This window comes from Chiroxiphia lanceolata, chromosome 7 (genome assembly GCF_009829145.1).
Source record: "Chiroxiphia lanceolata isolate bChiLan1 chromosome 7, bChiLan1.pri, whole genome shotgun sequence".
Classification (NCBI taxonomy): domain Eukaryota; kingdom Metazoa; phylum Chordata; class Aves; order Passeriformes; family Pipridae; genus Chiroxiphia; species Chiroxiphia lanceolata.
Window position 1 is genome coordinate 17,820,264 of NC_045643.1, and position 22,907 is coordinate 17,843,170.

The 22,907-nt window shown below is 44.9% G+C and overlaps 2 protein-coding genes across 3 annotated transcripts in view; one reads left to right on the forward strand and one right to left on the reverse strand.

Moving 5' to 3' along the window:
- Nucleotides 1-3,520: 3,520 nt before the first annotated feature.
- On the reverse strand, nt 3,521-6,097 carry SP9 (Sp9 transcription factor). Of its 2 annotated transcripts, XM_032693282.1 has the most exons (3): nt 5,915-6,097; nt 5,471-5,616; nt 3,521-5,195 (listed from the first exon to the last, which is right to left on the reverse strand). In XM_032693282.1, exon 3 carries the CDS (start codon nt 5,160-5,162, stop codon nt 3,840-3,842), a length of 1,323 nt encoding a protein of 440 aa, XP_032549173.1. In that variant the 5' UTR covers nt 5,163-5,195; nt 5,471-5,616; nt 5,915-6,097; the 3' UTR covers nt 3,521-3,839. The 2 variants fall into 2 exon arrangements, with proteins under 2 accessions (XP_032549173.1, XP_032549172.1); XM_032693281.1 differs by lacking the exon at nt 5,471-5,616 and having other exon boundaries at nt 5,915-6,036.
- Nucleotides 6,098-13,590: 7,493 nt separating this feature from the next.
- OLA1 (Obg like ATPase 1) overlaps nt 13,591-22,907 on the forward strand; it is a 118,276-nt gene continuing 108,959 nt past the window's right edge. Inside the window, exon 1 of the mRNA XM_032693286.1 lies at nt 13,591-13,609. The gene's annotated coding sequence lies outside the window, so the exon portion shown is untranslated. The remainder of the gene's footprint in view (nt 13,610-22,907) is intronic.

Below are 22,907 nucleotides of genomic sequence, written 5' to 3' on the forward strand. Positions count from 1 at the left end.
CCTGCCCGGCCAGCCGCGGCCCCCGCCCGCCCCGGCCCCCCCGCACTCCCGCCGCCGGCTCCTCGGCGAGGCCCGGCCCGCGCAGCGCCGCCGCCCCCGCGGCCGCCCCGGCCGCGCCCCCGGCCCGCCGCCCGCCGCGGCAGCGCCTGTAGGTGGCGCCCGGCAGCCGCCGAGCGGCCCCGGCCGGGCAGCGCCGGGCGCGTCCCGGTGTGCGGGCTCCGGATTGTGCCTCCTGGTCTGCTTTTTAGTGTGTGGAGGATGTTATTCCTTGAGGAAATTTGTAGCTAAATTATTCTCACTTAAAATAAACACTTAGCGCACCAATTACCCAAAGGGGCGGGCTGTCTGTTAGCTTCCCTTCATCTGCATTTTGGAAGGGTGGGAGAGGATCCTGGCGAACAGATAATGGCTGCAAGTAAATTACAGCTCCCGCAGATAAAGTTTCCATTTGAATTGAAAGACGCAATTAAGAAGCTGTCCAGGCACGGGATCGGGTGTTTATATATTATCGCATTAGAACAAAAACATTAATGTTACCTTTAAAGTGTAAAACGAGCCGTTGGGGCTGTAACTCGCCGCGGGGGGCAAGGGACACGCTTCCTGCGAACGGGGGACCTGGCGATCGAATGACATTTACTAGATAATTTTTCCTGGCATTTTACCTTCTCCCGGCGGTGGTTGTTGCTGTCGCTGGCCCGTTGTTGGCCGTGTTTTAACGGGCTCGCGGAGCAGGGGTGAAAGTGCTGTCCACGAGGTATGGGAAAGGACAGCATTCCCTCCTGAAGCGGGATGTAAATGGGAGGTAGGCACAGCTCACGGGCGAGCGGGGCCAAGGCGGCGGGGAGCCCGGCTTCCCCTGTGCCCCCATCCCGCTGGAGCCCGAGAGGACATCCCTCCCGTTCCCGGTGCTTTCCCGCTCTCGGGTTAGCGTCCTCTCACTAAAGAGGTATTGCTGAACTACGGGTTCAAAGACTGAAATCAGATTTATTTTTCGGTTCTCACACCGTTTGTTCTTCAGGGGTTTTTTGTGTAGAAGTTCCCCAGACCATATAATTATCGCCAACACTTACGAAAGAATGGTGTCATTTATTTTTAAAAAGGTGACATGCTTTCTATTTTCCTGGTTAAACGAACCGGTTCTGCGGCCCAGAGCTTCTCCCTTCCTCGTTTCTGGGGAGTCTGTAAGTGATGGACGTTTTCTGACCCGAAGGGGCAAAGGCAATGCAAAGAGGTCCTTGATCACTGAGCTGAGAATTGTAACCCCGGCCTGGCAGAAACTGGACCTGGATGGTGTCCTTTGATGTGTTTTATTATAAATCGAAAACAAAGCTGACTTCTGCCCAACACCCCGCGCGGGTGCATTCCTGCGCAGCCCCCGGGCCGCCCGGCAGGGAGGAGAGCCGGGTCCCGCCGCCCGGCCCGCTCTGTGTGTTACCGCCGCCCGAGCGCGTCCCCCGCGCCCACTCCCCTCCCCTGCCCACCGGGAAACCTGCCCCCCCCGGGCCGGGAGGAGAGGCACCTTGCCGGGATGCTTTTGGCCGGGAACATTCCGGAGCGGCTCTCGGGGAAGGTGCGGTCGGCAGCGGGGATGCGAGGTGCCTCTCCCGGGTGGCTCCCTTCCCTCGGCCCGCGGAACGGACCGCCGGGCTCCCGCCGCCGCCCCGGGGCACAGGCGGTGTCGGCGCTGCCCGGCCGCTTTTGTGCAATAGTGGCGCGGAGGAGGTGGGACGCGGTTATTAGTATTCACGGCAGATGTATTTTCTTTAACGCAACGTCTTTATTCCAGTTGGTGGCCGACAGCAGAATCCGTTTCCCGATGTTATTTGCATTCCCTGTTTTATGGAGGATTAAAATATTTGTATTCATCCAATCTGTACTGGGCAGAGTAAATTAACTTTTTTCCCTCCCCCCTCCTCTTTTTTTTTTTTTTTAATAACACAATTATCTCATTTAACAATTTGCCTTTTAAAAAAAATACTGTGACTGTTAGGTTGGTGGTCAGGAGACAAAGGGAGGGAAAATAATTTTCATTTCAATAATTGCCTTCTGGTCAATTTAACTGTGCCTTATTTTGAAAGAGCCTGTCTAAATGAGATTCCTGTCCCAAATGTGTTCCCAGGCCTTAGCCCAGCCTTTAATTATTCCTGAGTTTTTTTTCTTCAGAATAAGACGCTGCACTGAGTAATCACAAAGAAGTCAGAGAGCATCCTTGAACCTTTTCAATAGCAGAGCCACTGATATTCAAATAACATGCAAGGACCATTTGACTGCATGGGGACATAAGCATTTCCAATTCACTATTTGCATAGATCAACTGTCTTTGAAAAGGAAAGGAGCAGTTGTCTTCCATAACATTAAAAAGCCTAGTTATCAAATCAAGTGCTTAGTTTGGGGCTTTTAAAACGTTTACATTTTATCTTAGGTTGCCCTTTACCGTTTGACATGCAAATTTGGTGCAGTTAATTTGGACAATTAAAAGGATCTTCAAGGGAGCTTTGTCACCGAGAATATTCGGAGTTTTCCCCGTGGACCAGCTGAGATAAAGTTGGCCAGAACAAATGATGTCTAGGAGATTAATTAGATATTTGATAAGACATGAATCCCTAATAAGGGAATACAAGGCACAGGGGGCTGCTGTGTGCTCTAAGTCAAAATTAATAACATTTAACAAGATTTTCATTTAGGCATGAAATGTCTTTTCCGGAGTATTGACTCTAGCGATTTATTCCCCCGAGATCACCTCCCAGCCTAGGCAGCCTTGTGGCGCTAAAGGTTTTTTAAATTAAATAAATAGTTCCTCAGTACAGTTCGCCGTCACTTGATTTTGGGGATGGTTTCGCCAAAGACACTTAGGTTTTGGCATGGTTCCTGGCTGGTGTAGCGGGGCTCGGACTCCGTTTAAATTTGTTTGGTTTTGGGGGTTTTTTTGTTGTTGGTTTTTTTTTGGTTTTTTTTTGTTTTTTTTTTTTAATAAACTAAACCTAAGGAGGTTTGAAAAGAGCGAGCAGAGAGGTTCAGCGCGCCTGGCTCGGGGGCCGGTCCCTTCCCCTCCCGGCTATCATTGCTGGCTGCATTTTTAATCACAGTGACTGTAAAGAGGATGGGAAGGGGGTGCGAGGGCTCCCACTAAAAACCTGACCCCTGCAAGGACTGGGCGGGGGAAAGGAGGGGGCATGAAGAAGAACAAACCCGTGAGTATATTGTTCAGAGTCCTTTAATAATACCAAAATGAAAATATGTCAAGATTTTTTCCATACAGATAAACGCATTTAATTTCTTTAAGAGACCTTAACTTACGTGTGTTTGAGTGAAGTGTTAACTCAACATTTTAAATATCTTTTACATATATACTGACTTCCACAAAGTGCATCAGAAATTTAAAATAAAAAAAAATAATCAAAACCCCAAAACCTCCCTGAATTTCAGGAATTCACCAATTAAAAAAAAAATCCCCCAAACCCCTTATCAGATCAACATTTACAAGAAAAATAAGGGAACACGATCTGGTTTTCTTTTTTTTTTTTTCTTCTTTTTTGAACCCTATTTATACAGATGTTTATGAGATACAGAGGGATCGTCTCGGAGTTGCAGCTGGATTTCTCACCTTAAGCCTCTCTTAGGATGCTTGCCTTCCAATAGAAAGAGAAAAGGGAAGCGGAAGAAAGTGTCACTCGGTACCTACTGGCCGGGCGGGACGGGGCCCGCGTCTCTCCGGCACCGCCGTCCGCCGGCCCTGCCCGGCCCTGCCCGCTGCGGCCCGGGGCGCTGTCGGCGGCGGGGCGGCTCGTGTCCCTCCGGCCGGCGCGGGGCTCAGTCCGGGCGGCTCCGGCGGCTCTGCCCTAGGAGTCGCCGGGCCCCGCGGTAGGTTCCTTGCCCGGTCCGCGGGCGGCGGCGCCCACCCCCTCGTGCAGGATGAGGTCGGGGGACTCGGAGCGCGGCGTCTCCAGGTTGCTGGCGTCCGTGTCGCTGTCGCTGCCCTTTTTGCCCCCGCCGCCCCCGTTGTGCGTTTTAATGTGTTTGCTCAGGTGGTCGCTGCGCATGAAGCGCTTGTTGCAGACGGGGCAGGCAAAGCGCTTCTCGCCCGTGTGAGTCCGCAGGTGCCGCTGCAGCTCGTCGGAGCGGGTGAATCGCTTCCCGCAGAAGAGCCAGTTGCAGACGAAGGGCCGCTCGCCCGTGTGCCAGCGCAGGTGCGCCTTCAGGTGCGAGGTCTTGCCGTACACCTTTCCGCAGCCGGGGATGTGGCAGCTGTGCAGCCCCTTGCGCCGCAGGCTGGCCCCCGCCGGCCCGAGCCGCTCGGCCTCCTGGCAGTTGGGGCAGTCGCAGGTGGCGCGGCCCGAGTAGCGCCGGGCGGAGCGGGCCGAGCCGCCCCCGGCGGCGGCGGCGGCGGCGCCCGAGATCATAGCGCTGGCTGCCGCCACCGCCGCGCTGGAGTCCGTATAGGAGGGCAGCACGGGCTTGAAGCCCTCCTGGGTGAGCAGGTGCTGGCTGGTGGAGAGCAGGTGCGAGGCGGCCGTGGAGCCCAGGCCGGTGGAGCTGAAGGCGGAGTGGGTGAGGGAGCTGAAGTCGGGGTTGTAGGTGCCCAGTTGGGAGTGCAGCGAGGCCTGGGGGGCGCCCGAGTGCAGCGAGCTCTGCAGCCCCCCCGCCGGGTTCTGCACCTCCAGCCAGGAGCCTGGGTTGGTGTGCACATCCCACCAGGAGGAGGCCGCCCCGTTGGCCACTTCGCCCGCCGAGAGCGTGGAGTGGAAGCCCGACTTGTACCAGGACTCGTAGGGGTGCGCCATGCCCACCCGCGGGTAGAGGCTCTCGGCCGCCGAGCTGTGCACTTTGGAGATGAAGGCCGACTGCCCGCCGGGCTCCTGCGGGGACACGCCCGCCGCCGCGGCTGAGTTGGAGAAGAGGCCGCTGTAGTCGCTGCTGAAGGCCGAGGAAGTGGGCGAGGTGGAAGCCAGGCAGAAGGCGCTGTTGGCGGTGCCCGTGCTGCTGGCCAGTCCATTGGAGCCCCTGCTCGTGGCCACCGTGAAGCCCGAGAGGCTGGAGCCGAGGTTGCAGCTGGAGGTGGAGCGTTTCCAGGGGTGGAAGCCCCCTTTGGCGAAGGCGCTGGACTCGGGCAGGGTGGTCAGGGGACTGGTGTTGCCGATCTTGTTGCAGGTGGCGGCCAGCATGGCCAGGGGAGTCGTTCCAAATCTCGGCTCTTCCTGCGGGAGAGACAAAGCCGGCCCGTCAGCCTAACCCCTGCTGCCTCGCCAGGCTCCCGCGGGGACGCGGCAGCGCTGGTAGAACCGCGGCGCAAAGAGCGCTACCGCGGAAAAGTTTTCTCTTATTTCGGAGGAAGGTTCAGCCCTGCCCCGCTCGGCACAACTCGTTTTCAGCCGGGGACCGGTCTCGGCGCCCGAGGCGTTTTACATCGGAAGCGGATCCCGACGGCCACGAGCGACACGCGTGTTCCGAGAGGGCTGCTCGAGCGTACTACCGTTAAACCAAAAATCCCGTGGGAACGAAATGCGGCGTCTCCTCGAGCAACCGTACAGGAGAGACGGAAAAACGAGATGGCAGCAAGGCGAGCGGTGTGCGGAGTCTTCTGACCGTCGCCACGCGCAACGCCGGGCTGGCGAAAATCTTTGGAAATCAACCGTAGTTCGAGTTATAAAAAAAAACCCCAACAACAAACCAACAAACAAAAAACCCAAACCAAAACAAAAGAAAGCAGAAGCAGCACGGCTTCTCTCCGGCCCAGCGAGTTTTCAGACTAAACTCTTTGGTAACGACCCGATGGGCTGCCCGCAGTGAAATCCCCCGAGGCGGGCCGGGATCACCTCCCATCCTCGCGGTTTGTGCGAGGGGCAGCCACGACGCGGCGGCGGCAACGGCAGTTTTTCCAGGGGGAAGCCGCGAGGAAGCGCGCGATGCGACTTACCCCGAGGATAGACGTAGCCATAGCACGTCCGTGGGCTGGGCGGTGGGGCGGAGGGGACGGCGCTCGGTGTGCGCCCCGCGCTGCCCGGCGGCACTAAGGACACTCCGGCGCGGCGGGGCCAAACTCTGCCTAAGTGCGGGCAGCGCCCGCTTTGAAGTACCGCTGGCGGCGGCGCTCGCCCAATGAGGGCGCGGGCGGAGCGGCCCGGAGCGGCCCGGCAGCCAATCAGGCTGCGCGGAGGTGCCGGCGCCGGGGCGCGGGGCGCGTGCCAGTGAGCGCGTGGGGAGAAAACTCCCCGGCCCGGCCGCGCCGCAATTCCCGCCCGCCCCGCGCCGCGCTCCCGCCGGGCACGCACCGACAGCCGCGGGGGCAGCGGTCGGGAGCGGGGTCAGCGCCGGCGGAGGGCTGGTGTCACGCCCGACGCCGCTCCGCTGCCGCCTGTAAACTGTGCAGGAGGTGTCATATCCCCCGCTGCCGGTGCGGTCACCTGCGATCCTCGCGGCCAGTAAACCATACCTGCCTCGCTTTTATTCAACAGGCCCTCTGCCTCCTTTTTCAGACCGTTTGGGAGCTGTCCGTGTTGGATATGAATAACCTCACAGCGCCTAATGACATTTTGTGAAAACACGTTAATTTTTTGGTTTTTCTTTGCTAAATGCTAGCAGTGATTTCCACCACAACGTATTTCTTACTTTCTTTGCAAAAGGAACCGAGAAGGCTTTTTAGTTATATAAAGCGCCAAAAAAATCCAAAGGCAGGGACCGACAGGCATCCCTTTGCTCTTGTACTGGGGCGGGAGAGAGGACAAGGGGCATATGACATCCTGTCGCTTAGGAGAGAGGATATTATTTTACAGAGTAATCGCCAGCAAAACACTTTGAAAGTCAAATTCGCAGCCGGCAGCACGTTTTTCAAGCCTCATGTACTCTCGTGGAAGCAGTGCTGCTAATGGGAGAAGGCTTGCTCCCTCCTAGCAGTGCTAGGGCGCTGCTGGAATAAGCCTCCCCAGCACTTGCCTGTGGCCTCTGCACTGTGCACACTCCACACGCCCAGGGAGCGACAGAGACTTTACCTGCTCTCTGCATGTGCGAAATGTAAGTCCAAACCTCGGCTCCTCAATGTCTTGGAAGCTAGTCCCTTTGATTTGTAATTATTTGAGGCTTCTTAAGTAATTGGCTAGAACCTGCCCGTACTGTGCCTGCGGAAGATCAATAGGCGTGCAACTTTTCATCATTGCAGTCGTCTCTGTGAGGATGGGAATAGGAGTTTTTCCCTCTCCTTTCTGCCGTCCCCAGTGCAGCTGGGTACAATTCTGAACCAGAAATATGATGAGTGCGTTCAAGCAACGCTGGGCCCTTGCTCTGCATTTGAGTCAATATTTCCTTCTTCTCGGTGCCGCCTCAGCCATCCAGTATAAAACCACCTAGCAGATGCAAAATAGGCATCGCTGTGGAACAAAATGGAGAAACCGGGAAATTGAGGGGATTTCGCTTTTCTTTACATGTTTTTATATTTTTTTGTATGTGTGTGCTTAAATAAGGCGGGCATTGCAATTTATTTTACATTGTGTTATGCAATCTGCGGGACGCCTGCCACGCTAGGGAAGGATGCCCCTGGAGATTATCTTTTATTTAAACGTCTAAGGCTATTTTCAAAGGGCGCTCGCCTTTTTGTCGCCACGTATTAAACAGAGTCGGGGCAGTAGGAGGAAATACTGTTCTGCGCTTAATTCTTTCCACATTGACTCGCAGCCGGCGCAGGGGTCCGGGGAGTGCATGGTAAACCCTTCCTCCGAAAGGTCTGCCCCGAGCAGATCCTGAGCGGCGGCTGGGACCCAGGGGGGCTGTAGCGCTCGGCGGGTGGAGGCGGCGGAAAGGCGGTGGCGGGGGGAGCGACATAACCCCCGCGGGCGAGGCGAGGAGTCCGACAGGGGCATCCGGGAGCCATCGCCCAACAGGTGACTCCTTCCTTCTCTCCTTCCTTCTTTCCTTCCTCCTTTCCTCCGGGGGGAAACCCGCTCCTTCCCTTCCCAGGAGCCTTCCGTGGTGGTCGTCAAGTAGCAGCGCGGCGCTTCTGGCCAACCCCAGGGCGGCGGGGGGAGAGGGTCTTTCCTCTTATCTTGGGGAAAGTCATCAATAAAATACGTCTGGAAGGCAGATCGAGAGAGTGACGTTTAAAAATGTTGCCTCTACATCAGCGAGTAAAGGCATCCGCTGCCCGCTTGCGCTCCCACAGCAAAGTAGGGATTCTGCTGTGCTTGAAGGCAGGCGGGCGGCTCTGCCTGCCGCACATCCATCTCCTCGCCCCTTTGTAGTCGGAAAAGTAACTAAAACCCGCAGGAACGAGGCAGGCGGTGGAAGGGCTGAGGGAATGGCGGCGGAAGGGGTAACGCTGCTAAAATCTTTAGGGGGTCAAGTATTTTCTGACAGATTTTTTCATACTCCAAAAATCGAGTTTTTAAACAAAGATCAATGTGTTATGCTAAAGTGTTGAGCTGACTGTTAAAACATTTGGGGGGATAATGACAATGTAACAAAGGCCTGGTTTGGAGTGAATCATCACCCTTTTAAAAGTTAAAGCAATTTTCAGGAGAATAGCTTTCAGCAAATGCTTTACATTATTCAAAACGGCCAAATAATGCTCTATTATAGAGCCTGAATGCTGCCAGTCAGCCCATAAGTGCAATTTGTGCAAAGGCTCGGTGCCTTATCTCCACTTCTTTATAAAGAGGTGAATATAAAACAATTTCTTCCAAACCCAGACAGAGAGCACGAAAATTGCTTCCCTTTCTGCAATCAGGGCAATTTAACTGGAGTGCAATTAGCACTATTAAATGTCGATTCTGCATAAACAAATCTGACTAAGAAGCGAAAGTGGGGTGAGAACCTCACATAAACTGAAACTGATTTTTTAAAATTATGTATCCGGGTCCTTTACAATTGATCCGTGACGTTTTCATCTCGGAATATATTTACATCATAAATACATTACAGTTAAATCAACATAAATCTTAGGAAAAAATCTCAATATGAATACTAATAAAGAATAGCCTAATTAAATGCAACAGTTCACTTCCTTTGAACAATATTGTTTCCCATCTTCTCTCTACGCGTGTCTTTTGATCTGTGCAACTACTAAAGTTGCTGTCTTTAGGAGGTAGAGCTGGGAAACAATTCGTTCATTAAAGATGGCTGGGAAGCTCCTGGGTTTATATTCAAGAACATCAGATGAAATGACTCTTCTGTTCAAACAGAGCTCGGGAAAAGAGCTGCCAAATATTTTCCAAATAAATCGATTTAATAGCAGTTAAATGTGAGGTTGCCGTACAATTTTTCCTGAATCCTAGGACGGGCATGGAGTTTTGCTCATGGATGTTACGGGTGGGAAAGGGGCAAACCCTTCCAAGTTCAAGAAAGCAGCCTCATTTTCTGTCAAACAGAAGGGACGTGGGCAGGAAACACGCAAACTGCTCATTGCCGAGATAAATAATTGCGTCCTGCCAGATTTTTTTTTTTTATCAACAGGACTTCCGTGCGAAACCCCCTCCCCCCCCCAATTACACTCTTCATTTACATGATCTAGAAACCACCATTGATTATCAGAGCAATGCAGAGGGGTACCTGGTGATAAATTAATAACTTCAGTTAAGGCTTCCCCACTATATTCTGCCCAAGACTAGACCTTAAAAGGGAGAAGGATATGTAGACATATTGTTAAAATACAGACCGTGGTGCCTGTTGAGTGCACTGAATTCTTTCTGCTATAGAGTTTTTCATTTGTGGGTAAAGATGAAGTGCAGCTTTTGATTAGAAGGAAATCTTTTATAGTTAATAAAAAGAGAATGAGCACTGGGATCAAATTGATCATGGAAATTAAATTAAAATTATGGCACTCTCGCACAATTTCTGCTTGATCTTTCATAAGATGTTTGTTACATGGTGCACTCCCCTCTCCTCCTGCCCCCAGCACACCGAGCCCCGAGGTGGAGCACCAGGCTGAGCTTTCATCTTCTCCTCGATCTTTAAGGTGACACTATTTAAGAGTAGCAGGGAGACCCATATTACCCTGCATTTGAGAAATCTGCATGATAGTTTTAGAAATCCTGTCGCCTACTGAACGCAGTCAAAAGCGTGTCTGTGGAACTAATTCTCTTCCGCTAAATTTATTTGGACCGTGTATTTTAAAGCTCCCTTGTTCTGTTTATCTCAGCCGGAGACACGTTAACAATTCAAGGGAAGACTAGTGTCAAAGGAAGGAAGGTGACTGCAGACTGGATGATGATTTTAATTACTACAATTATTGGGAGATTATTCAACAGCATCATAGATTTGTTTTCTGCCTTGGTAGGAAAGTCTGAGGAACGTTGTGCGAGGAGTATTGTACGAGGATTTTGTCTCTTGGTTCACATGCTCTCCAATGCTGTTATGATACATGGGTTAGGCATGACAAGCTCAGACTGCAGCAGGCTGGAAATTCAGTCAGTGCTAGCGTTCAGAAAGCTTTCTTAAAATGCAGGTGTTTCTAAATAGAAGGAGTTTAATTAGTAAACGCTGGGACCCAACGTTTATAGAGCGGAAAACCGCCTTTCCACACAAGTCCATTAAAGCGGCTCTGCTGACTCGGTAATGAGGTGCGTGCGGTGAGGAGGGAAGCGGCGGCCGGGACGGCGGGCTCGGCGGTCCCTGCCAGCGCCCAGCCCGCCCCGGCCGCCCCCGGCCCGCCCGGCCCCTGCGCCCCGCGGCTCCTCCGCCCCGCGGCTCCCCCGGCGGCGCCAGTCGGGGCGCGGGAAGCGGCAGCACCGGGCGGGCGGGCAGGGGAACGGGCGGGTGCCTCACCGGAGCAACCTCCTCACGGAGAAGTCCTGTCCCCGCGTTTCCCATGGCATCCCGCTTCTGGTACCCTCCTAGCTTTTTATACCACGTTTTCAGCCAGGCGTGACTCAGAATGTTGGTTGTGATTAAGCAAGCTGTCTATCTGCAGATAGAGATATGTGGCAGCGTAATAGGCAGGATGATTGACATTACAAAGTTCTCTTCGGTCCACAATGACCAATAAATCCTCCTGCAGCTTTCGTCCGTTAATGAACTGCTGTTTTGGAAGAGGAAAATACGCTGGATCTCCCATTCTGATGTTCTCTTTTCCACTCTCACCCTGTCCTGGGATTAGGGCGAGGAAAGACGGGGAACCGTTCATTGTGCTCTTTCTGTGTTCTGTAATTACTAGAACTCAAGCTTAAGGTGAATTTCAGCTCAGATCATGAACCATTTCACGTTCAAATGCAAGCTTGCAATACTTTCCTAGTGGCAATTAGGAGCCTATTACAAGCCATTAGATTGATCAATGTACCTTAAACAATGTGAATGATTTATATGGCAAAGAAAAAAACCTTACATCCATTGTACTGTTCCAGCGACCAACCTGGCCCTGTGTCTCCATTCATCACAGCTTTAAACAACAAAAGCGACTTATTTAGAAAACTTACATGCAAAGAAACAGGCTCAATTCCTTCCTCTGGTAGGGCATCTGAGTTTTATCTGTCTTTATTGTCAAGAAATGTAGGGTGGAAGAATTCAGGCTTGTGGGAGAGGAAGGGAGGGGAGCATTTGCTGGTTTCCAAATGGATTAATTCACCTTGTACCTGAAAGAAGGAAACAAAGAGATCTGTGACTGCTTCCTAAAGAAGACACTAATCTGCTGTGCATATGCAATGCAAGGAGGAAAGCTGTGCCTTACACATAGGTTCAACAAAGTGTCTGGTTAGCTTTTTGTAGCCTTTTAATGACATTGTGGACACAGAACCATGCATGAGCCCCTGGAAGTTCCAAGACCGCTGTGGAGCAGAGACCTGGCTGGGATGTGCCAGCTGATGGAGGAACAGGCTGTGTGCAGTCTTCTACACCATGGATGGTTATTCTAACCACTCTACAACGAAGAAACTACAAAATAGCAGCTGCTATGAGAGCTGAAGCTGCTACCCTGTAGGCCTTGCGTCTGTCTTTCTTCGTCTTCTTTCAGAAGACCCAGGGAAACTCTCACGCCTGTGTAATTCCTCCCAGCTCCTGGCAACCTCAAAGTAAAGGTCTGGGAGAGGCTGGTGACTTTATGCTTGCCAATAATTTATTAGGGGTACAGAGATTCAGGTCAGAAGGAATGGGACCGTGATTTGCCATTCATTCAATGGACAGCCTCTGTTTCTTGCATTTTCCTTACCTTTTTGCTAACATTATTCACCTTGCTACTTAGCACTGCAAAATTATTCTCAATAGCTACCAAGTGACCGAATGAATCTTTGGCTTAGTGTTAAACAGTTCTGACATGCTTAAAATTAAAACTGCTGAGAAACAAAACGCCACACATATGAGCTAAGCCATTCCTTAAAATGTGACTTTGATGGGACCAGTGTAAATGGTAACAGTGTTTGTTAGAAAAAAAGCCAAAACATCTTTAAGTCTTGGTTCAGCTGGAAATTTATTTTGGAATATCACACAAGAGAGAATGTTATTAATTTAAGGTACCAACTATCATTTGTGTTTTAGCAACAGTCTGGTCTCTGGAAATTGCTGCGGTGCTTGTCAAAAGTCACCATTTTATCACATAATTTTCTGCGAGGAGTTAAGCATTCAGTGCATCAATATGGGTACAAAGAAGAGAAACAAGGGATGCTTGTCGAGTCCTGGTTACAACCCTTTTGTTACAAAACATAGATACAACCGTTTACTGCTTTTCCAAGTTGTCTATATGGAATTGATACTATTCACTTCTTTAGTTATTAGCTGCTTACTTCCTTAATAGAAAGGGGTTAGTAAAACGCTTCTACCGTGTAAAACCAAAAGATAGTTGCAATAGGAATAGGAGGTGTCCTCCCCCTTCCCTTTAGAAGATCCCACAATGCGAAGTTTCTGTTGAGTCTGTCACATACTAAACCCAGTTCTTCCCTTTCTTGTAGACCCTGCACCATCAAGAGCTTAACCCACAGAATCAGCAGCGTGTCCTGCTTACCTTAAATTTGCTCCTTATCATGGAGGAGACATCAAAGAAGAATAGAAGATGTGGAGGCCTCTTTCAAAGGTTTTGTAGAAATGGTCCATTTAGTCACATTGTGCTTTAAAGTCTTTTTCCTTTACGAGAGCTTTGTATTTGTCACTTTGCCTAGGAGAATTGCCAGGCCAGCCTGCTCAGGACATGTTTTGGCCTTCCTCTACTTCAAGTATCGCTATAAAAACTGTCTACTTGAAGGGATTTCTGCAGTCCTTAACCTACACATGTACAAAAGCAGCCTATGCTTCCTAATATACTGCTTCAGTACCTTATGTTCCATCTGGGTTGCATTGCCCTTTAATTATCTATCTTCTTATTATGATCAAGTGAACTTTTACTAATCTCCACATTTATTGTTAAGGTAAATAGATGCTGCTTTTAATCAGTATGGAGGGCCACACCAATGCAGTTCGAAGTAACTTAAGTCAACTGTAAAGGGTTCAATGTGTGTATAATTACAGAGGACATAAGCTATTCACTCCAGTCTAATTCAGTGTCTCTTTAGAGACAGACCTCTTCCTTTTCCCTGGTCCCACTCTCACCTCCTTTGCTCTCTGCTGCTCTGCAAAGCCAGCAAGAAGAATACAGTGGAGGCCAAGCGAGCAACAGCCCTCCTGAACCTCAGGCTGGATTAATTTAGTGGATTGAAACTCCTAGGTGAGTATAAGCATACGGGTACAATATAACACCTTCTTCCAACAAAAAAGATTGATTGCATCTTAGCCTTGGTATTAAATGTGCTATTATCAGAAGAAGCTGTAATAATGCATACAGTCACTTTAAAAGCAAGCAGGTTTCCTTTGCGAGCATACTTATTATTTCAATAGTACTTGAGAACTATTTTAATAGTGGCCAGGTTGTTGCTTACTAAAATATATCTGAATTGCCTATGTATATATCAAGGTATTTTTTCTTAATTTTAGTTTGAATTATTCCTGAAGTTCTCATTAAATTTACCATTTGTAAAGGACAGATTAAATGAAAATGGCTTTTAGAAAAATAGAGCTGGAAATTATTTTGGCCTTTGTGACCTGGAAGAGGTGATAATTTGCAGCAGCACTAGGTACTGGACATATCTGACATTTTAGGTATTCCCTCACAGTTTCAGGCCTTTGTACAGATGAACTCCACCTGGGACAACTCAGCAGTCAACTTTTTGTTACCTTAATGTAGATGAGAAGACTACAGCTGTCTTAAGCAATCTAGGTGGACACCACAACAGAAAATGAAATTTGGGCAAGGGCAGTGCTAAGAAAGGAATGTCTATCATCCACAATAATGCTTCTAACATTTTCTAAACAGCTATTACCTGTGTCTGTCCATAATTGTCCTTGTTACAGTAACATTGCAGTCTTTCTTTCTGAACAGTTACAGAAATCTCTCTCCACTGACTTTTCCATATGTAAACAACCTATACAGCGTTTTCTAATGTAAAACAAATGCGGTAAGTAGGTCCCACATTAAAGAATCACTTTGAGTGGAATGTCTGAAATGCTCAAGGGATTTTGGGGGGGGGTGTTCAGAAAATACCACCACTTGCATTCAGTTTCTAAATGCATTCCCATATATGCAGATGAGTGTCAGTAGGACCTATACAGCACATTGTTGCTGACTTTGGATTGTCACTGAGAACCCATAACTCACTTTCTCTTTTGCAAAATGATGCAAAATAAGCTGTAGTGGATTTTTTGTTATCTGATATTTCTCATGGCTTTTATTGCGCATGAACATAGCTAAATTGTAATATTGACACTAAAAATATTTGTCTCTTTGGAAAACAACATGACTGCAAAATTCCCAGTTACAGCAAAACAACTAGAAGCTGAAATTTGTATCACTCCACCCCTGCATTTGTAATCTTTATAGATAAACCATGTTAGTTACTTTAATTGAAATTGGATGAATGGATGAAAAGGGCAGACCATTAAACATCTCAAGGGGATTGAAAGCAGTGAAACAAAGTGCAAGTTTCACATTTTTAAAATCTCACCTCCATATTAAGAAATTGGATGTTCACAATTCCTAGGCAGTACTTAACACAGTGTAACTTGCTCCTCCATTATGGATTTTGGAGGACATTTAGCAAAGCTCCAAGGTTTGTTCAGCCTGAGACAAGTACCACAAAAATGTGTGCTGTTTGTCTCGTTTTTTGTACACATCATGGCTGAAAGCACAGGTCTAAGAGGAGGAGCTGGTTGTGTCCTCCAGCTCTTTCGTATTATCACTGTACATGTGATATGTAAGATCAAGTAGACAGACCTTTCAGTCATTACCCAAGTTGTTATGCAGTAACTTCAAAAGAAGCTTTATCTGAGTGAGGACTACATGCTCCTATTCAAAGTAAGATATAGAAGTTAGTGCACTAGAAACTTGTGCTTATTCAGAGAAATTTTTCCAAAAAGGTGTAACGTACAAAATACAATTGCAGGCTTTGGAAAGGTATGTTGCATGCTGCTTTAACTCCTAAGACTGTTTGGGAACCTTGTTTTCCCAGCATTTGGGAGGGTGCTGATTCCAGACCACCAAGATGTGACATGGCATTTTCCACAGAGCAGCTGTGGTACCCACAAATTGACTAGCCACATTCCATGAAGCATGAGGAGCACAGGAGCACCTCTTTGTGCCAGAAGTGCGTACTGGAAATGCCACAAAATATGGTTTATTGCCATGTGAGGGAGCGACTCAGCCTATATAAAACTGGATGTTCTAGTGATGTGCAAAAATCTGCAGTATCTGGAATTTTGCAGCTCCAAGACTGAAATGCTACAAACACCAATTATTTGCAGATGGTGTCTTACCTAAGCATGCACACTCACACTTGTGACTGCATAAGGAAGAGGGAGGGGATCTCTGTAAATAAACTGCTTAAAAAGAAAACCAAATAGTCAAACTAACAGCTTGGTAGTTTGATATTAGATTGCCTTTTGTTACAGTATTTTTCAAATAGCTGTTACCATAACAACATAACATATTTTTTCTTTAATTTTTTTTAGCTGTTTGGAAAAAAAAAATTCTTGCCAGAATTCTTCCATAATAGCTTCCATTAATAGCAGTGTCTTCTGTTGAGGAGGCCAGTGCTGATGTCTCCTGCTGTCACAAGTCACTCACAAATCTAGCAGATGTTTTGTTTGCTAAGGCAAATTTGAGCTTTATAGAACACATTGTGGTTTTTTTATCCATCCCCGAAGAGCAAATATCAGTTAGGATGAGATTCCAAACTGATCATTTGCTAGGAGACAAGGCGCACGATACCTGTCAACAGAATGTGACCCACCCTGGAAAAACTATCTCCGATTGAACTGTAGAAATTCACCTTTAACACAGTGATAGTGTACCAAGCACCAAGAGACAGACCTTGGAGACGTAGATATAATAAGAACAAAAGGAAAAAAAGAAAAGGAGAAGGAGGGAGAAAGGAGGTGTAAAGCCTTTAAGAGGTCAGTATTTTTCTCCTATTCTATAGCACATATTTTACTAAACTCTTAAGGTAAATGCTGTAGATGAGAGTGGTTTATCACTATCAAACAAAAGTTACTGTAAAAACAGTTGGAAAAAGTGAAAGAAAAGGAATCCACTTTAAATATTGATGCTGCCCCAGAAACACTGACAATTATATTTTGGATTCAAGTAATTTGCACAACTAAGAAATACCACTTTTCCAGGCCTTCCGTATACCTGAATGTGGCAAATATATCCAGATTATTATATTTAATAATTTGTCTGCTACTACCATCTTTTTTCTGGAAACAAAGACAGAACTATTTATTTTTGCAAGGCTTATTTTATAATCACGTTTTATAATTTTATAATCAGCTAGGACCATGTTTTAGTGTGAGTTGTTTGATTTTTTTTTAAGCACTTGATGCAAAATAAGGGAAGGTTTAATGAAATACTTGCATATTATATAAAATTTCTCAGAGAAGAAGAAAATGTTATTTCTATGTTGATTACCTGGATCAAAATGACTAGCAGCCAGCCAGCCCATATGGCATTCTGGGGGAGGTGTGTAACTGCATACATCCATATGTGGGCATATGTGTGCCCATGTTTTCTTTATACTAGCTAAAAAGAATATTTTAAAATCTTTAAAAGGAAGAAGCATTGCTAAACAGTGTACTTTAATTTCTATACTCTTTTACATAAATTTACATTCACAAGACTAGTTTAAATTCATTCCAGATAGGATATTCCACATTTGTACAAGTGTAAATGACATTGAAAAATGAAGTAGTTATCTGGTCAGAAGGCTTCAGTGAGACTACTGCCCTAAGATCAAATCTTCTGTTTAGTTTGTGAAGGTATCGACCATTTCAGTGAACATGAAAACAGCAGTGTTGCAAACAGCATCGCAAACCCTGTTGCTCTACTTAAAATTCAAAATAGAGTGATTTTTTTCCTGTGTAGTTCAGATCTTTTTTCCAATGTATAGCTGAAAATATTTCTCTAAGTAAATTGATTTCCCTCACATTACAGTGTATTTGAAAGCGTACATGCATTGGTGTATTTCCTCTTTTAAGAATGTTAATTCCACTTTTAAGAATGCAGCAGGTCCAGCATTAGTCTGTCTGTTGAGTTTCTGGTTTAGCAAAAGAGCTGTGTTGGGGTTTATCTAACAGCCCTTGATCACACATCATTTGATATAAAAAGGTGAAAGTGGTACTACAGATACCTGCAATTTGATTGATAATGTTAAGAATGTTCATCTACACACTGTCCACTAGACTTTGTTTGCTGCAGTGAAGTTACTCAGCCTGTTTCATACAGGCAACAAATCTGAAGTTTTGAAACGGAGTGACAAGTACTACATGCTCCACTTTTATGCTCCATATTGGTTGTATGTGCATGTAAAAAGTGTTAATGAGATGCATTAAATTTAATAACAACTCAAATCTCTTGCACTTACACCACTCTGCTGTAACTAGGATTGAGAAAACAAGCTTTAAACAAAAAGAGCTTTCATACCCTGCTGCAAGAGTGTGACCAGTCATGGTAGGTTGCTCTTGGACTCATAACTACTGAGGGGACTTTTGAAATGGGCACTATTTGAACTTCCGAGCATGGTCTATAATCTTGCTTAATAATTATATCAACTGTGACAGTTTAATTCACTGTAGGTATCCAAAACTATTCCTGAAATTAATAATAGGCATGCTTTATAGCTTATGCATGTCAAAAGTTATAAGACAAGTCTCATCATGGAATGTAACTATTTTAACATGACTTTTTAAATAGTCCAACAATTTAAAACAATTATATAACATTTTTTCCTTCCAATTTTTAAAACAAAAAATGTTTCATTGCATTTATAGGGTAGAATATAGTTAAGTGACCTCTACAAAAAACTTCCTCTTTGAAGTGTTCTCTGAAGAGAGCTTCAAGGCAGCTGAGTGTCTCAGATTGTGATTTTGTAAGGTTTTGATGCTAGAAAATTGTTTAACAAACAGCTCCAAAATATTGAGATTTTGATTAATAACACACAGTGCCATGGTATTTAAATAATATAAAGTTTGAAATCTAACATGTGGCAGAATAGTATGTGTTCCACATGGTTAGGAGAATAGCAACGGGGGCATACCAATATCTGAGCAGGAGGGCAATCATTATACAAAGCCAATTAAGCTGTTTAGGAATATATTAAACTGTTGTCTCTACTTGCGCCAAAGCTTTTCCACTAAATTTGTGGTTGAAAAGGATTCTTCTTCAGGAGCATAAGGAGTTGGGATTGCTATTAAAAGGATTCTTCTTCAGCAGCATAGGGAGTTTGGGTTGCTATTGCTTTGTTCTTCAAATGTGCACATTGTGTATGACTCTGCAGAACCCTGGATTTGGTTAATATTGACTTCTCAGCAGAGAACATTTTGGGAATATTAGCCAAATTTATTAATGCAGTACTATATGAATAATACTAAGGTAACTCAGGGAAGCTTGTTGAGAGTAACTGTCTTGAAGAGCAATACTCACACTGGAATCACTCATAGGGCCTCAGAACCTTTGACTGTAGTTAAACTCCTACATAGTTTCATAATCTTCTCAAATGTTGAAACTTTACTCATGAAAGAGTACTCTGCCAAAAGAGGTTTTACTCCGTCTAAGGAAGCAAAATACTACTGTATTTAGAGTCTTTCCAATGACAGGACTTGAACTAACATTGAGACATTGTACTGGCCTACACTGAAAGGGTTCATTTAAAAATCCCACATCATTTATACTCTAATTACTACTAGATTAGGATCACATCTGATCCCATAGTAATTATATATTAGCTGTATATATTAGCTCTAGGGTGAGATCTGATGTTTGCATACAAGTATTTATTTTATTAAGTGAAAAGGAGAAAAGACCTACCCAACTCTAGCATTATACATCTATACCTCATTTGCATATCTATCTTTTAAATTCCAAAGCAGAAAAAACTTCTAACTTTACTTTCTATTTTGGGATAAGCCAAAGAGCAAAAGAAAAAAGCCAAAAGCATTGATTTAAAAAAAAAATTAATGACAGCAGCAAAATGAAAACTAATGTACTACTTGATGTGAATACATTAATATGTGAATATGTAAGTTGCCATTTAACGTGCCAATGCAATGCTGTAATTGTCCAGACATAAGACTGTCAGAAGATGAGGTGTACCTGTAATTTTTACCTACGTTAACATTGTTTTTTGGTTGTTTATAATTGTTGAAAGTAGTATGTAGCCACAGAGTTGTGTACAATGGAAAAAATTCATAACCTGCATTTCTGAGCAGTTTCAGATTTGATCTGTCAGTTTGAAGAAAATACTTCTATGTCCAGTTCTCCATTAGTGATGGGATGTGGTTGCAGTATGAATATGCTTTCAGCAGTGCACTATCTAAAATGCATGTTGAAACTAAAATTATTCTGTTTTCACATCAAAGTAGACATGAATCTTAAAAACGTGAAGAGCTCATTCAGCAAGCCCTACTAATTGTATATAGCCTGCATTTGCAAATTGTTTGATTGTGGATTGGTATTAGTAAATCTGAAGGATTATTTTGCAGTTGTTGGAATAAACACTAAAAATAGTCACTGTTTAATCTATTTCAAAAGAGTTGAAGCTAAATGTTACAAAAACAAAATGTAAATAACGAATAAAAGCCTTATAATCAAATGTCTTGATACCTAACCAAATTACTATCTATTGACTGGAATCTAGCTTCAGAATCAATTACAGAACTTCTTCTTTAGTGTTTATTCACCCCACCACAGAGCTAATTTAATAAAGATTTAAAAAAAACATTTTTATAAGCAGAAATATGAGAAATTTTTGTGATTTAGGGTTTTGAGACTATAGATTACCATCTTTAATCTCAGATAAACAAAAGTCTCTCAAGCTTCTTAAGGCACAAATATATTTTAGTCCATATCCATGAGAAAAATTATTCAGACTTTTTTAAATCAGGATTTTTTTTTTTCCAGATGGTTTCCCTGGATGAATTTCCAATCTCTAGATGCACATACCTACCACAGCTCACAGTCTACTGCGATTTCAAATTTCAGAGCTAAGAAGGCTGATATTTCTTCAGTCAGTAATACTGAAAGGTACATACTGAAACAGGGGGAAAGAAGGAAAGATCTCAAAATATTAAAATATCAAGTATTTTCAAAGGGCTTAACTCTTGCAGTCTCCAGAAATTCCAGAAATTTGAAACTGCAGTACTGAAGTTGCTGACAAAATGCTTTTTACTAGTGACCTCTTTGTCAAGTCTGATGTGGCCTTGTTGTTGTTATAGTTTCATCTTTTCAGAAAGGCTAGTCTGTGAGATACTGCAGCATCAGTTTTTCACCTGACTGATTGTTGATTTAACTGAGGAGGCTTCACAACCAAATCCTCACGGTGCGTGAGTTACAGAGCTGGCTCTAGGCAGGTTAAAGTTAAGCTATTTGTATCCATGTCACTTTGGACGTGTCTTGTTTTATGAGCAATTAAAAAAATAGGTCATGTTTTGTACTCTGGAAACATTGCTGTTTGTGGTTCTCTCAAAATTTAAACATTTTGCATGCCTCAGACCACTTGCAGGGTAAATGGAGTCCCCTGCTGAGCAGCTAATAGGGGAACTCACACTTTCAAGAAAAGTGTGTCTAATAGCAGGGGATTACTATAAATCTCCTGGTTTGATGTACACCCTCACTTAAATGTTATGGGAGTGGCTTCAGTATCCTGCAGCTTCTGCATCGCACTTGTACCTGCAGCCAGGCATATTTGTAAATTTATTGAAGGCTGACATTTTTAAAGAGGAGTTATCAACTCTCCTTAGAGATGCAAAAAATAAAAAAATTAAGTAATCAGTTTATCTTTCTTCCCTCCTTTAAAATGCTACTTGTTCTTATTATTTTTGAGTTGAAGTCACAACTTTGAGCGATTTTTGAGTTCTATGATGGTTGTACATTGACTGCATATATATTTATTTGACCTTAAGGAAAGAAAAGACGCGAAACTACTTTTGAAGTTATTTTATAAACTATCTCAGTGTATTGCATATAATATTATGTTGTGTACTAGATAATATTGATATGAAATTGACCTCTGAAGTAAGAAAAAATTCCAAGCAGAAAATAATTTATTTTGTAAATCTAATGATTGCATTTGTTGATGGCATACTCTTGGACATAGTATCTCCCAGGCAGTGTTTGTGATTCACAGGCTGCTCGGACCTTTGGATTATTTCTAAAGAAATCTGGGGAAATTTTCTGAGAAACTGAGTTCATCCACAGAACATCACTTGTGCAATTAATGGTTTTCACTAATTTTGTAGTTTCCTGAAACACTAGAGAAACCTTCTAGATTTTCTTTTCTAGGCCAGAGATCTCTTGAGCTTTGTCTGTTCCCCAAAAGCCCCTGCTTGGGTATTTCTAAGACGGCTTGATGTTGCTCAGCTGGGCAGAAGGCATTCAAGCAGGTGCTAAGTGTAACAAGGCTATATAAGTGGCCAGTTCACAGTTTTAATTGCCTTATTTCTCTCCTAGCTTTCGGAGGTGGATGCTGCATTATGGCTACTCTGTTCATACTTTCAGGTACAGACTGGGGAGGTGGCTGGGGTTTGTATATGATATATACGGACAATGTGTTCTTTTTAACAAGTGCTTTACTAAATCTGGCTATTAAAGATATTTTTGTGGCTAGTACAGTTGTTGAGCTTCATAACTTCAGCTTCAATGCTATGGAGGTCATCTATGCCCTCAAGTTATTGCAGCAGTGAGGTGAATACTGGCACTAGTGACCATCATCTCTTTCCTGACTGAATGCTGTTCTTAGGCATTTTGTGCTTCACAGTACACCTCTCCAGAGAAGTGGGAATCTTAAGCTCAAAAGAATCCTGAGGCAAATGGTATTTCAGTCTCATCTAATTTCATTGATGCACCAAGTACTGAACAAAAAGACCCCCAGAAATAATAGAAGAAATAACAGGAGAGACTTGAGATCACCTTTGGCCTGAATCAATAGTTCTTACCCTGCCTTGCAGATAACATGAGTTTGCAAATAGTGTTGCTGCTGCTGCTAATTCCCCTGAATATATGACCCGTGAGATTGAAAGAGAAGTGATAGGATATTTCCTGTGTTGCCACATGGGAACAACTCAAAAATGTGCAGAGGATATAGGCAGAATATCATTACTGGTTTCTTACAAGGAAATGTGAGTTGGTAAGTGTATTGAGGCTTATGTTGGGTGGACTTTCAATGACTCAGAATCTTCCTTGATTGTTGTATGCTTTTAAAAGTAGCCCATGTTTCTGCTCAGGTCACGCAGAAATTATTAGCCAACATGAAAAGTATCACGGATAATTGCTGTGAAAAGGGTTAACTTTATCTTGATGTGAAGTCATCTGGATTTTTATCCAGTGAAACAAGGCATGAACATATGAGCTCCAATTTTTATTCTAAAGAATATTTTCTAACTGCTATTTTTTATACTGTGAATATTTTTTTCTGTGTATT